The sequence below is a fragment of the Malania oleifera genome, chromosome 5 (genome assembly GCF_029873635.1).
Source record: "Malania oleifera isolate guangnan ecotype guangnan chromosome 5, ASM2987363v1, whole genome shotgun sequence".
Taxonomy (NCBI): Eukaryota; Viridiplantae; Streptophyta; class Magnoliopsida; order Santalales; family Ximeniaceae; genus Malania; species Malania oleifera.
The window spans coordinates 80,220,290-80,234,907 of NC_080421.1; the positions used below are offsets into that span (position 1 = coordinate 80,220,290).

General features: G+C 37.6%; 1 protein-coding gene across 4 annotated transcripts in view; it reads left to right on the plus strand.

Annotated features, from left to right (window-relative positions):
* The window catches only part of LOC131155194 (lysine-specific demethylase JMJ31), a 78,274-nt gene that overhangs the window by 43,675 nt on the left and 19,981 nt on the right, over positions 1–14,618 (plus strand). For 3 of the 4 annotated variants that reach the window (XR_009136767.1, XM_058108147.1, XM_058108148.1), the window contains exon 12: positions 301–626. Coding sequence is in view for 2 of the 4 variants with exons in the window: in XM_058108147.1 (XP_057964130.1) it covers positions 301–626 (326 nt within the window). In the remaining 2 variants the exon portion in view is untranslated. Of the gene's footprint in view, positions 1–300; positions 627–7,888; positions 8,007–14,618 lie in introns of all 4 variants that reach the window. The other variant, XR_009136766.1, reaches the window with a different exon arrangement.

Sequence of the window (14,618 nt, forward strand, 5' to 3'; positions counted from 1 at the left end):
TTATTCCCCAACAAGGATCTTCCCAAGGGCTTGCTTCTTGTCCTACATCACTAGGCCTTCAAGTATTGGATGTTTTAGGCCCACTTTAAGATAGTTAAGGATCATTACAATATTTAACACCATGGCAAGGTTATTTTTGTCCAATGAAATAATTTACATTGTTCATGCTAGTATAGATAATATCAGTTGCTATAATGTTTTTTCTTTTTTAAATTTATTGAAGAAAAATGAAAGCTGTTGCTCATATACGTGCTCTGTTAACCTGTTCATTATTGGACTTTTTTTTTTTTAAATGATTAGATCAAGGCCATGATTTGGACCTGAAGTGTGGGAACAAGGATTTAAAAAGGAATAAACTAAAGCAGAGTACAATGTTGGATGAATTGGAGCCCCTTGCTCTTCAAGCGATTCACGAACTTGTTTCTTTAGTTCATGACCGTGTTAATTTTTCTGATCAAAGGCAACCAGTGCAATCAACTTTGACAGATGATTCGGCAACTAGTGCAAAGGGTGACTACAGGAACAATTTGATAGCTGATTTATTTCGACCAGAAGATGATCCTGTTGCTAAAATCATTTGGGTCCTTGAACCACTTACCCTCCATAATGTCTTTCTTGCCATGGCAGTGAGTTTATAATGTCCCTCAAAGCTTACATTTGTTTTTTTTTTTTAGAATTAGTTTGGTTATTTGTTATTTTTTAGCACTGTTAAATTTTATAGTACTTCTCTCATAGTTTGATACATGGATGGATTCTTTTAAACCTAAAATGAGCCTGCTGTGTGTGCTTGTTGCTTGGTTGAAGCATTATGAAGAAATTATACTAATAGAATCAAGCATAGAAAAAATGAAGTACCAATTGAACCGGGAAAGTGTGGTGGCACTAATAATTGAGAGTTTTGGGTCATTTAGGAAAAACTTCTTCACCTTGCTTTAATTCTCTATTTTAAGTCCTGGAAATGATGTGAGGAGGTGTTTCCATTTTGTGTTGAGATGTATGGGTCTGTTGATCTGAGACCCAATGGGGACAAGGTGGGTTTCACTCTTTTTGTATTTAATGGAGTTACAGCAAACCTTTTTTTCCCCCTAACTATGGCTAGGTCACCTAGTAGCACGATCCAGCTGATGCACTTGTAAAATTATTTACTGAATTTATTATTTAAGAATGTTTATTACTTTAAAAAGTTTTGAATCTATTAAATACAGAAATTCTTAAAGGTTTTCATAATGTTCATTTATAAGGCGCCTGGCCTGGATGGGTTTACAGTGGCATTTTTTCAGAACTATTGGAATTTTTTGGAGGGAGATCTTTTCAAAGTCTTTCATGAATTTTTTTGATAATGGGGTGGTAGGGAGGAGTACTAGCTCAACTTTTATTGCTCTGCTGTCTAAAAGAGAATGTGAGTCGAGGGCCTAAAGACGCATGACCAAAGTTTTATCTAAGAGATTGGATGCTGACTTGGAGGATACCATTTCCCATATTTCATTGGTGATTGGCAGATTCTAGGTGGAGCATTGATAGAGAATGAATTCTCTAACATGCAAGGGGCTTTGCCCTCCAGACTGGGACTGCTTCTTCATCTCCGGCTTGTGTCTCAAGGGCCTAACATACAAGTGAGGAGGCTGTAAAGTTAAGTACACCTCAAGCCCAGCACTCATTTCAATGGTATTTTGGGAGTGTAAGTAAGGCTTGTGACACCAAGGGCTCTGAAAAGGAGGGGTATACGTCTGGTTTTGGACAAAGCAAGCAGGTTGAGGAGACACAACTTTGTGCTACATCCAGAGTGGTTATTGTGAGTGGACAGTGTAAGTCTTTGCCTAGTGGGCGGAGAGCTGAGGGAAGGGAGAATAATGATGAGCTATCTGGAGGGATTTCTATGGAGGATGGATGTTATAATGTGCAGATGGAGGACAATATGACTGCTGATTAGGTCTGGAATTGACGTAGTGTGACTTCTAGTAAAAACAAGGTGGGGATCTATGGGGTGTCAAAATCCTGGATTGCTGAAAGTCTGCGTTACCACAGGTTTATACCTGTCAAAGGCAGAAGAGAATGGAAAAAGGGACTCCTCAACTAAGAGACATTTCAGTGCAGATGTGAGGAAAGTTAAATTTTTGAGAAGACATGGTGATGGTAGTTTTTAGTTTTTACCTTGAGGAGATTTCAAATGGGTTGACAATATATTTAACAAAGGACATGAGAAAAATTCTATTGTGAAGAAGAAACGGGCTGCTGTTTCAGACGAGGAGGGTGAGCTGTATTACTGATTTTGATTATGATGGAGGTCTGCTTATAGATGAGGTTGGTGAACAACTCAGTATGGAGTAGATTCTTCTGATTTATTGGGCTATTTTTTTAAGCCTCCAGATCCATTGGCGGTCTAAGAGGGAGTTTTTGGTGCTGAGATTTTGGATTAGGCGAGGAAGGAGATAAGAGTCACAAGATTGAGCCTGTCCCTGGATCTCTTTTCAACATTTTCTGGATAAAGTGGGTATGTGGTTGGTTAATTCGGAGGGAAAGGAAGTCCATTTAAATGGTGGTAAAGCTAAGACTATGAAGGGACAATGGGAATTGGAAAATTTGCACTGCTCTATTTGTTGTGATGGAAAGGGACTGAAAAGGGATATATATTGGTAGTGCTTGTTAGGTTTTTGGATGTTGGGCATGCTGGACAGTTCTGTTTTGGGCGTTTTTTTTTTTTTTTTTTAAGATTTCTTTGTTGAGGATTTCTAGTCCTATTTTGTTTGTATTCTTTTTCTCCCTTAATGTATCTCCTTTCTTGAAGAAACTCTTCCTCTTTTAGTGTTCAATTTTTTGCCGATAATCAGTAGATCAGTGAAGTTATTTGATGTGTATTAATCTAATAGTCATAGGATGGTGGCAAAGTGTATTGGCAAATAATGCCACCATTTCCTGGTGTTGCCAACCCTTAGTCCTTGAATAACTTGAATGCTTAATTCTTCATGTTTTGTGGGCTCAATCTCTTTAGAGCCATCTCAATAACATGTTATTATTGGGGTATGAAGACTCTGTCGTGCTCAGTGATGCAATGCTGCTACATTATTTCATGTTGGTTTACCTCTATTACCCAGTAACAGAGGTACCAAAACTGCCCCTACTACTGTTCACACTTGAGCTACAAGGATCATAATCCTTGCCCATTATTGATTATAGACGGAAACAATTCAATTTTACTGGGGGTTTTACGTGTCTATCCCAGAAAAGAGATATATACAATTGAAATAGTATAACATGCGAAATGAATCTCATTTTATTTTTTTTTAAATTCTATTTTTGAAGAATCTTTCTTGAATTCCCTTGGTATCTTAAGAAATTCTTTATAGTTTTCTGTTCCTTAGGTCCCATTGAGATACATCACTACTTGCAACATTGCCTAAATCAACATTAAAAAAATAAATGTATTTTATTTGTCAAGGAGAGTGCACTGTGGAAGGATGGGAAGGTTTCTGTTTTAAGAAAAGGTTGCTAGAACATGAATAACTCTTGTTGATATTCTATGTGAAAGTCTGGAATATGGAGACTTTTGCTGATGTTAAAAAAAAAAAAAAAAAAAAAGGTATTCTTGATGAACTGAGTGCACTTGATTGATCGACTAAGGAGGGACCTCTTTCTAAGGACATTATTGGTAGGCGAGTCTAGTTGTTCAATGAGTTTGAACAAGTTGTTTTGAGGGAAGAGATGAGTTGGATATAGAAATCTAAAATGAATTGGGACAAGAACAGGGATTGCAACTCTAGGCTTTTCCGTAGGGTGGCAATCAATAGGAAAAGAAGGAGCCTTATTAAAAAACTTGAGGATGATGGGGGAGAGGTTATTAAGGATCTTGACCATATTGAGTGTTTGATTACTAACTTTTATGGGAACTTCTTTTTAGAGGAGGATGAGGGAAGAGTTATGTTTGAGGGGTTGGATTAGTGTCTTATATCAGCTGATAAAGCTGCTTGGTTAGAGAGACCTTTTGAGGAAGAGGGGATTAAGAGCTGAATTTTTTGAGGTGGGTAGAGAGAAGGCTCCTTGGCCAGATGGCTTTACTATCGCTTTCTTTCAGGATAGTTGGGAGATCTTGAAGGGAGATCTTAAAATTTTTTGTTGAATTCTTTCAATGAAGTGGTAGGGAGTAGCATGAAATATACTTTTATTACCTTGGTGCCCAAAAAAAATTGTGCCATTAAGGTCAAGGACTTTAGACCAATGAGCTTGGTAATGAGTGTCTATAAGATCTTGACTGAGGTGTTATCTAAGAGATTGGCTACAATTCAGGAGGATGCTATCTCTCTCAGCCGAAGTGCTTTTATAGGTGACAGACAAATGATGCTGCCCTGATAGCTAATGAAGTGGTTGAAGATACTGTTCAAAGTAATAAGAGAGGCCTTGTGTTGAAATTGGATTTTGAGAAAGCTTATTATGGGTGAGCTATGATTTCTTGGATAAGGTTATGACTAGAAAAGCCATTGGCTTGAGGGGAAGGAAATGAATTAGAGGGTGTTTATCTTATGTAGATTTTTTTTTTTTTTTTTGGGTAAATGGCAAGGCTAAGTCTTGGTTTCGTGTGTCTAGGGGTCTAAGATAGGAAGTTCCCCTATCTCCCCTTCTCTTTACTATTGTGGTTGATGTTTTGAGTAGGATGATTGAGAGAGGTGTAGAGAGAGGGTTAGTAGAGGGGATTAAGGTAGGTTATGAGGATTGTATTTTATTGCATCTTCAGTTCACTGATGATACTAATCTCTTTCCATTAGATAACCTAGGTGGCTTCTTTAATTTGTTGACTATCTTACATGCTTGGTCTTAAATTTCCACAAAATTGTTGAAATTTCCGTTAAATTTCGAGTTTCTATCACCCTCGAAATCGAAATGGCAATTGATTTCCATCTTGCATAATTTCCGTTGAAATCTCAACAAATCATCCGAAATTTATCGAAATTTTGAAATTTTAGTGAAACTTGTCGAAATTTTAATTATAAAATGAAATTCCCTAGGAATTCAAATGAGAGATTTAGGAGTGAAGTGTAATTTTTCTCTTATTCTATTTTATTTATTTTGATCGAAACAAATGATTATTACGAGTGCTTTTGAAATTATATAAAAAAATGAACTTGCAGCAACATTTTATTTAACCATTCATGTCTAAATTATCATTATTTGTATAATAAATAGTATTTAATGATTTATGAATTTCATTTGTATTAACTGAATATGTTTAATGAATATTATCTTACAAATATGTTTGATACACATACTATATTTCAAATTCCTACCTTATACGCAACATAAATCTATTTAACTTGTAATATATTAGTCCTAAAACTTACATTATTATGTTTGTTAACAATTTATAAAGATTCACAAAAAATTCCATGCTTTACTATTGATTTCCGTTATTTTTTCAATCAAAATCGAAATTGACATCGAAGTCAAAATTTCTGTACTTTTGGAGCTTCAAAATTTGAGTCAAAATCAAAATTTAAGACCTTGCTTGCAGGTGTTTGAGAAAGCGTCGAGGCTGAAAATTAATCTCTAGGAGTGGTGTGGATATTGCTGTTAATGTGGACCCTTTTGTTAGGCTAGCTTTGGCCATTTTGACTTGGTCTATGACTTATTTAGGTATCTCTCTAGGTGATAATCCCAATGCTGATTCTTTCTAGGATCCTGTTTTTGAGAGAGTGGCTCGGAGACTGGATGAGGAGCATTTTTCACTCTAAGAGTCGTGTCACCCTTATCCAAACTTGTTTATTTTCCATCCCTTTGTATTACCTTTCTCTTTTTAGAATCCTTGTAAAATTGGTGCAGAGGCTTGAGAAGTAGTGAGTGATTTTTTTGGGTTGAGCAGTGAGAGGGTAGTAGAGATCATTTTATAGGTTAGGTGGTTGTATGTAAGACTAAAAGGGTGGGAGGCTTGGGTCTCGGTAATTCGGTGTCCAAAAATATTTCTTTGGTGTGGAAATGGTTATTTGCACTTTTCTTTAGAACATAATTTTCTTTGGTGTAAGGTAATTCATCGTAAATTTGACATGCTACAAATGCCAAATATGGGAATTAACATTACTTATACAAGTCCTTGGACGTTTGTTTATCAGATTTATGCTTCTTTCCTTCCTAAAATCCATTATCCAATGGATGATGGGGAGTGAATTCGCTTTTGGGAAGACCGTTGAGTGGGGAAGATGCCTTTGTCTATTACATTCCTTCATTTTTTTCAGTTATCTAATCTTCATGATACCCCTATTGCTGCATTTATTCTTCTGCAAGAAGATAGTATTTTTGGAATTTCCATTTTGGGAGAAATCTTAGTGAGAGAGAGATTAGCAAGTTGGCTTTATTGACCAGGTTGTGAGTTGGCTTTATTGACCATGTTCATTTGGGGAGTGATAAAAGGCTTTGGAGCTTAGATCCTGTTAGAAGAGAATATGTTATTTCAGCAATTGGCTGCGTGAGTGGAGGTAATTTTGTCCTTAAAGACTTTTTATTATTATAATATATAAGAGGGCAGACCTGGAGCTGTACGTTAGACTCCAGGAAACTGCCACTCAGATTTTTCTTTATTGTTTTTTTATTCTTCTTATCCTCTTCTCTTCTTGCCTTCCCTCTTCCATATTTAACTCTACAACATGGTATCAGAGCATTGATCTCCGTCAAATCTAATTTAACTGAATTCATTTTCATACTCTGTTTTTCATTTTTTTTCTCCTTATCCTCCCTTAATCAGTCCGAAGTGTGATTTTCTGGTTGGTTTGATAGTCATTTATGGACACCCTTCCTCTTGGTTAGGTTGTGCAGAATCCTTGGTAGGAAACTATATGTTTTCATGTTGATTTGCTGATGTGAAGTCAGCATACCCTGTTTCTAGTATGCTGCTGCTGTTCCTCTGTTCCACAGGCAGCAATCTGTTGTACTCAGTTTGTGATTTGCTGATGAAGCTGTTTTGATGCCATGTGTTTGTGATTGATTGCTTGCAATTTTGTACAGACTGCTGGTTGATTTTGATTGGTGTTCAAATACTCATTTCCTGTTCTTTTCTGCAATTGTTCCCCCTTGCTGCCAGCCATAATGCCTGGAGCTGCTGCCAGGTTGTTTATTAATGTCTCCATACATTGCTTTGTCTGCCTTTGGTGGTTATGTAATTCCTCATAGGATAAGCTCAGCTCTGTAGTCATATCTGCCTCTTGAACTTCCGGATTTTGGGGGGTCTGAGGTGTTGTAAGTTCAGATTTTTTGGAGTACTGAAAGTGCTATTTGTGTCAGTGTTGTTACCTGATTTCTTCTCCAGTTCTGTTCTGTGATAATTCAGCCATGAATACTACCTATAACCATAGTATGGGAAGTTTTGAAGGACAAGGACAGCGTTAGATTGTGGTGGTGGCAATGGTTGTGTACTAGGACGAGGAGTTGTCATGCTTCACATTTTGCGTGCATTGTGGGAAGGGAAATCATACTATTGATCGCTGTTGGGATCTCCTTAGGAAACCAAATTGGGTCAAGATGTCTTTTGTAAAGGGCTATTCTACTATTGAAACTTCAAATGCATCTAGCCACTCTAGTGGGGAGTTTAGTGCATCATCTGCCATGTCTCGAGAGGAGTTTAAAACTGGGCCTCTTGCTTCTCAATCCTCCTCACCTTGGGTTATAGATTCTTTTGCCTCCTCCTATATATGAAAGGTAATCCTAATTTGTAGTCCACCCTCTAAGGTTGCTCTTGTGGTTTAGTTACAATGGTTTCTGGTTCTGGCAATATTCTTTCAATTCCTTCTTTTCCTTTTTTGTTTGTGTCATATGTGCCTAAATTTCCCTTGAACTTTTGCTATTAGTTAGTCAATTAGCTAAGTCGTATAACTGTTCTATAACCTTCTTTCGTTCTTGTTGTGTTATTTAGGGTTTGTGAACGAAGAAGAGGATTGGTGGAGGGCTTGAGAAAGAGGGCCTGTACTATTTCACTGATGGTCATGGTGGGCCCAAATTTTGTCATACGACTTCCTCAATTTCTACTCACGGTGCTTCTTCTAATTAGTGGCATGCTCGTTTGGGTCATCCATCTCTTCAAAAACTATAAGAAGTTTTTCCTATGTTCAAGTCTGTTTCATGTTTTGAGTGCTTTGCATGTTAGTTGGGAAAGCATATGAGGACATCATTTTTGAGAGTCGAGAGCGTCGTAGTAATTGTTTTCTCTTATTCATTCAATTACCTCTTATTCATTCAAACATTTGAGATCTGTGTAGAATCAAGACATCAATATTTTGTGTCATTTGTTGATGATTTTTATTTATTTGTTTATTTATTATTATTATTATTATTTATTTATAGCATGGATCTATTTGTTAAAAGATAGGTCTAAATTTTTTTTTTGAATGTATTTACTCAATTCTACCAAAAATGAAAACTTATTTTGGCATTGGTATCCAAATTTTTCTATGTGATAATGCACTCGAATTTGCTCAAAATTAGCTTTAGTTTTTTGCTTGGCCAAAGGGATTATTCATCACATGTCATGTTTGATGTCATGTTTGCATACCCCTTAGTAGAATGGAGTGGCTAAATATAAAGAATAGACATTTACTTGGCATAACATGGTGCCCATTCCTTCATATGCATGTTCCTAAAACCTTTTGGACCGATGCTTTGCTTACAATCTATTTTTTGCTCAATAGGACGCCGTCTAGTGTTCATCCCCTTTTCTCATCGTTACCCAGAAACATCCATGTTCTTTGTTTTACCTTGTGTCTTTGGGCGCACATGTTTTGTTCATGTTCCATATATTGGTGGTTAGGACAAGTTCTCACCTTGTGCTGTTAAATGTGTCTTTGTTGGGTACTTGAGAATTCAGAAAGGATATAGTATTACGGCCCCCACACACTGAGGAAATATGTTATTGTTGACGTTACATTTTCCCAAGGACACCTTATTTTTTGAGTGTTGGGTGCTCTTTGGATGAGTCTATTTTGATTCCATCAATGATTTATGGTCCCCCCTATTCTGTTAATCTTTATATTCCCACCTTATCCCTCTCAAGAAATCTTCTACTTGATGTAGGATGGTTCTAAGTAGCCCTAGTTCTACGGTTGAGTCTCTTTGTAGTGCACACACACAATATCACAATCTATGGGAAGAATTGAATTAACCAAGCATGAACATCGCAAACATATTCTAATGATCATAAGTTGTTGAGATTTTGAAAATGTATATGATTTGGTTTAAAAGCCCTTAGTTGATCATTTCATTCAAGTAATCAAGTTCACTTTAAAAGATGTTATATTAGAAGTCTTAGATCACAAGTCCTAGCATACAAATCAAATATCCCTAAGCATGATACTAGAAAGCATGTTCATCTTGAAAATCTAGGAAGATTCAAAGAGAATGAATAGGGTTTTTCAATCAAGGGTTTGAGTAGAGTTTCAAGGCTTACAAGGTACCTTTAAGGGCTGTTTTAGATGGTCACAAATAAGGGTTGAAACCAGCTTACCAAAAGATTCGGAATGACAAACACCAAGTCACACAAGTACTAGATCGCACTACGAGCAAGCTTGTTGATCCTTAGAAATCTTGAGATGAGAATGAAGCTTGAGGAAGGTTGTGGCTGTGAGCTTTGAAAGAGGAGTGGGTGTGTAGTGTTGATGATGATGTTGATGTTGTCGTGGTCTCTCACCGCCCAATCTCTGGGCAGATAGAACGTAGCCTCACACTACTCACTGACAAGGAGAGGAACAAAATTCACACGTTCAAGCAAAAGCTTATTCTTTTTTTTTTTTAATTGATAATGCAAGATACCTTTTACAATATAAGTGATGGCATATTCATAGCCTTACATGAGCATGCACATGCGTTGCACATGGCTTCTCAAAAGATTAAAGAAAATACAAAAGTAAAATAAAACATTAAAACATAGGTAATGAGGTTCCTAAGAAATAGTTTGTCATAGGAAATAGGTGCTTAGGAACTAGAATAATTATGATAGTGGAGTCTATGAACTTAAAATGAAATAAATGCTTCTTGAAAAAAACAAGACTCTTTGTCTTGCAAGTTGTCATGCTTCTTGAAAAACCAAGACTCTTTGACTTGCATGTTGTCATCCTCTTTCCAAGCTAGCTTCCAAGAGAAGCTTCAATTGCAGCAAATAAAGTTCACATCCAATGGTGGACTTCGGGTGGTTGTCCACGTGTCACAATATCCGCAAAAGATGCTCGAGGTAAGTATGGAAAATAGAAGTGCGACGCTAGTCCTCCTGAGCCTTGGGAATGATCATAATGCATCTCATCACACTCAACTGGGCACTTTCATCTGGATCACTTGACAACTCATCCTCACTCGGTACAACTTCAGGAACATATATTTGATCCTCCTTAGGCTTGTCCTCACCATCTTCCCTATCAAGTGCCAAGGTCCTAGTGGGACATTATTTGGCAAAGTGTCCTTGTTTATGGCACTTGAAACACATTGCATTGCCAGAACTCTGGCGAGAGGATCTAGTCATGGGTGCTTTTCCCTTTTCCATAGGTTGCTGGACTGTGGGATTGCTCCCTCGAAAGGTGACTTGACTTGATTGCGCTTGTTAGGACTTGTCATAACTCTGTACCTTTTGAGAGTATGACTCATTTGAATAGGCACCAAACCGTTTTCCCATAGGCCCTTTATTCATTTGCTCAAAGTCATGAGCTAAATTATAGGCTTATTCAAGGGACTCAAAGTGATGGGGAAACAGTTCTCTCCTCAATTCAGGCTTTGATCCTATGCGAAATTGGGAGATTTGCTGATTAACAGTCCCATAGACACCACATCTTATTGACAACTCATCAAACTGACTCATGTACTCTGACACGGTTATGCTACCTTGACGCAAACTGTACAGCTGATCCTTAAGGCGCTCTTTATAGCTAAGGGCACATGCTTCTCCCTCAACCTATCCTTCATTAGGTCCCAATGCTCAATGGGCCTATGACCTAACCTTGCCTCTTGTCTCTCGACATTCAACCAATGGAGCTTGGCTTGCCTCGTCAACCTCATTTTTGCAAACTTAACCCGATGAGGGTCAGTCATCCTATACCAATCAAAATAGAAATTCATCTTAGTCAACCAATTTGGGAAGACTTTAGGGTCCATCTGTCCATCATAGATGGGGGCCTTTATCTTCACTTGCCTCATCACGTCATCGTAAGGATCATGATGGTCCCTATGGTGAGGTCTCCTACCTTGAAAGTCATCAATGTCATACTCTTCATCACCCCAACTTTGGGCATAGGGCTCATGGTGTGGGGGTCTCTTAACAAAGTCATCTTGGCGATTCACTCGCCTTTGTGGAGGAAGAGGTCTTTCTCTAGGGGGGCATAGGTGGCTCTCTAAGCTGTTCATCATCATTGCCTCACTCAAGGGGCGGCTCTAAATTTTCTTGGGGTGGGTTATGGTCTAGTTGGACTTCTAACCTATCTAGTCTTTGGCAAATCTCAACTAGCTCTAGATTCAAGTCATGGACTTGATCTTGAAGCTCATCTATTGAGGCATCTCTCTCAACATCAGTCCTACGACCTTGGTAAGGATTCCCAGCTCGAGTAGACATCCTAGAGGTTGGGGAAGGATTCGGCCAACATTAGGGCAGCCCTTTGGAATGGGGTTTGGTCACACAAAGTAGGGTCAAATGTTAACCTAACCTAGGCTTTGATACCAATATGATGTAGGACGGTTCTAAGTAGCCCTAGTCCTATGGTTGACCCTCTTTGTAGCACACACAATATCACAATCTATGGGAAGAATTGAATTAACCAAGCATGAACATCACAAACATATTCTAATGATCACAAGTTGTTTAGATTTTGAAAACGTATATGATTTGGTTTGAAAGCCCTTAGTTAATCATTTTATTCAAGTAATCAAGTTCACTTTAAAATATGTTATATTAGAAGTCTTAGATCACAAGTCTTATCATACAAATCAAATATCCCTAAACATGGTACTAGAAAACATGTTCATGTTGAAAATCTAGGAAGATTCAAAGAGAATGAACAAGGTTTTTCAATCAAGGGTTTGGTTAGAGTTTCAAGGCTTACAAGGTACCTTTAGGGGCTATTTTAGATGGTCACAAATAAGGAATTGAAACGAGCTTACCAAAAGATTCGGAATGACAAACATCAAGACACACGAGTACTAGATCACACTACAAACAAGCTTGTTGATCATTAGGAATCTTGAGACGAGAACGAAGGTTGAGGAAGGTTGTGGCTGTGAGCTATGAAAGAGGAGTGGGTGTGTAGTGTTGATGATGACATTGATGTTGTCATGGTCTATCACCACCAAATCTTTGGGGAGACGGAATGTAGCCTCACACTACTCACTCACAAGGAGAGGAACAAGATTCACACATTCAAGCAAAACCTTCTGTTTTTTTTTTTTTTTTTAAATTGATAATGCAAGATACCTTTTACAAACAAGTGATGACATATTTATAGCCTTACATGAGCATGCACATGACTTGCACATGGCTTCTTAAAAGATTAAAGAAAATACAAAAGTAAAATAAAACGTTTAAAATGTAGGTAATGAGGTTCCTAGGAAATAGTTTGTCATAGGAAATAGGTGCCTAGGAACTAGAATAATTATGATAGTGGAGTCTAGGAACTTAAAATGAAATAAATGCTTCTTGAAAAAAACAAGACTCTTTGACTTGCAAGTTGTCATGCTTCTTGAAAAACCAAGATTCTTTGACTTGCAAGTTGTCATTCTCTTTCCAAGCTAGCTTCCAAGAGAAGCTTCAATTGCTGCAAATAAAGTTCACATCCAATGGTGGACTTTGGGTGGTTGTCCACGTGTTACAATATCTGCAAAAGATACTCGAGGAGCATGTTGATCCCCATCACTACTCCTCTTCCAAATCCATTGATTGTTAATCCAGAAAAACAATTGAAGGTTTATAAATGAAGTAAAGCAAGCGCAAACATCACTTGCACTATATAGTTGCCTCCTTTGCTCATCATTGTTTCAACGCTTGGTTCTGGAGATCCATTCCAATGTGACTTGGATTTGCCCATTGCTCACCATAAACGTACTCAAACATGTGTTCAATAGTCCTTATTTGCTTATCCTATTGTTTTTTTTTTGTTATTCCCCTTCCTAGCCCTATGTGTTCCTTTGCCTAGTCTATTTCCCCAATTTCTACCCCTTCATCACATGTTGAAGCACTTGCTAACCCTAGATGGAAGCATGTAATGGATGTAGAAATATTTTCTCTTGACCACTCAAGGGACATGGGACTTGACGCTTTTCCTCTTGGAAAGGAATTGGTTAGATGTTGTTGGGTCTGCACCATTAAATATCTTTGTGATAGTTAAATTGAATGGCTTAAGGCTTGATTGGTTGCTAAGTGGTGCAACTAAAAAAATGGTATTGATTATTTTGAGACCTTCTTTCCTGTTGCTCGACTAAATAATGTTCATGTGTTGATCTCGTTGGCAGTTCATTTTGATTGGCCTTTATGACAATTGGATATGAAGAATTCTTTTTGTATGGAGATATGCAGGAAGAGGTATAATGGAGCAACCTATTGGGTATGTTGCTTAGGGGGAGGACGTCTAAGTATGTTGGTTGCGTAAGGCCATTTATGGTCTTAAGCAATCTCCTTGAGCTTGGTTTGGCAAATTTAGTGTGGTAGTCTCTACATTTGGCTTTATCTAGTGCTGTTCTGATCATTCAGTCTTTGTTCGTAAAAATGAGATAGGTGTGGTACTTTAGTTTATGTTGATGATATCATCATAAGTGGTAGTGACCAAGCAGGATTGCAGATGTTAAGCACCGGCTTCGAGATAAATTTCAAATCAAGGACTTGGGTACTCTGCATTATATCCTTGGTATTGAGATTGTACTTGTGTAGGAAAGCGTTGTGTCAATCTCAAGGGAAATATTCCTTGGACTTGCTAAGTGAGACTAGTTTGTTTGGAGTTAAACCATTTGATACTCCTACGGATCCTAACATGAAGGTGTCTTATGACACTGGATCAGACTTTGAAGACAAATACGATATAGGTAGTTGGTAGGCAAGTTGATCTGCTTGATTTTCACTAGGTCTGACATATCTTTTCCAAAGGGGTGGTAAGTCAATTTATGGGAAATCCCAAAAAACCACTTTGGGATGCTGTTTGTAGGACTTTGCGGGGTTGCAAAGGCTCTTCTGGCAAAGGTTTAATATATAAATGTAATAAACATGTTAGGTCATGGGATACTCAAACGCAGATTGGACTAGCTCTGTTGGTGATAGGAGGTCTACTATTAGATATTGTGCATTCTTGGGAGGTAATCTTGTTACATGGTGTAGCGAGAAATTCACCATTGTAGAAAGATCTAATGCTGAAGCAAAATACTGAGCTATGATTCATACTCTAAGTGAGCTTATGTGGCTGAAGTCTCTTATGTTAGAGATGAGATTTCTGGTAACAAAACCAATGGATATTTCTGTGATAATCAAGTTGGCATTTACATCACTAGCAATCCAGTATTTCATGAGGACTGAGTGCGTTGAAATTAACTGTCATTTTTGTGAGGGATGCTGTGGTTAAGAAGGTCATGAAGAATTTTGTGAAATCTTGGATCAATTAAGTGATTTTTTTTTATTGAACAAATAAATTTAT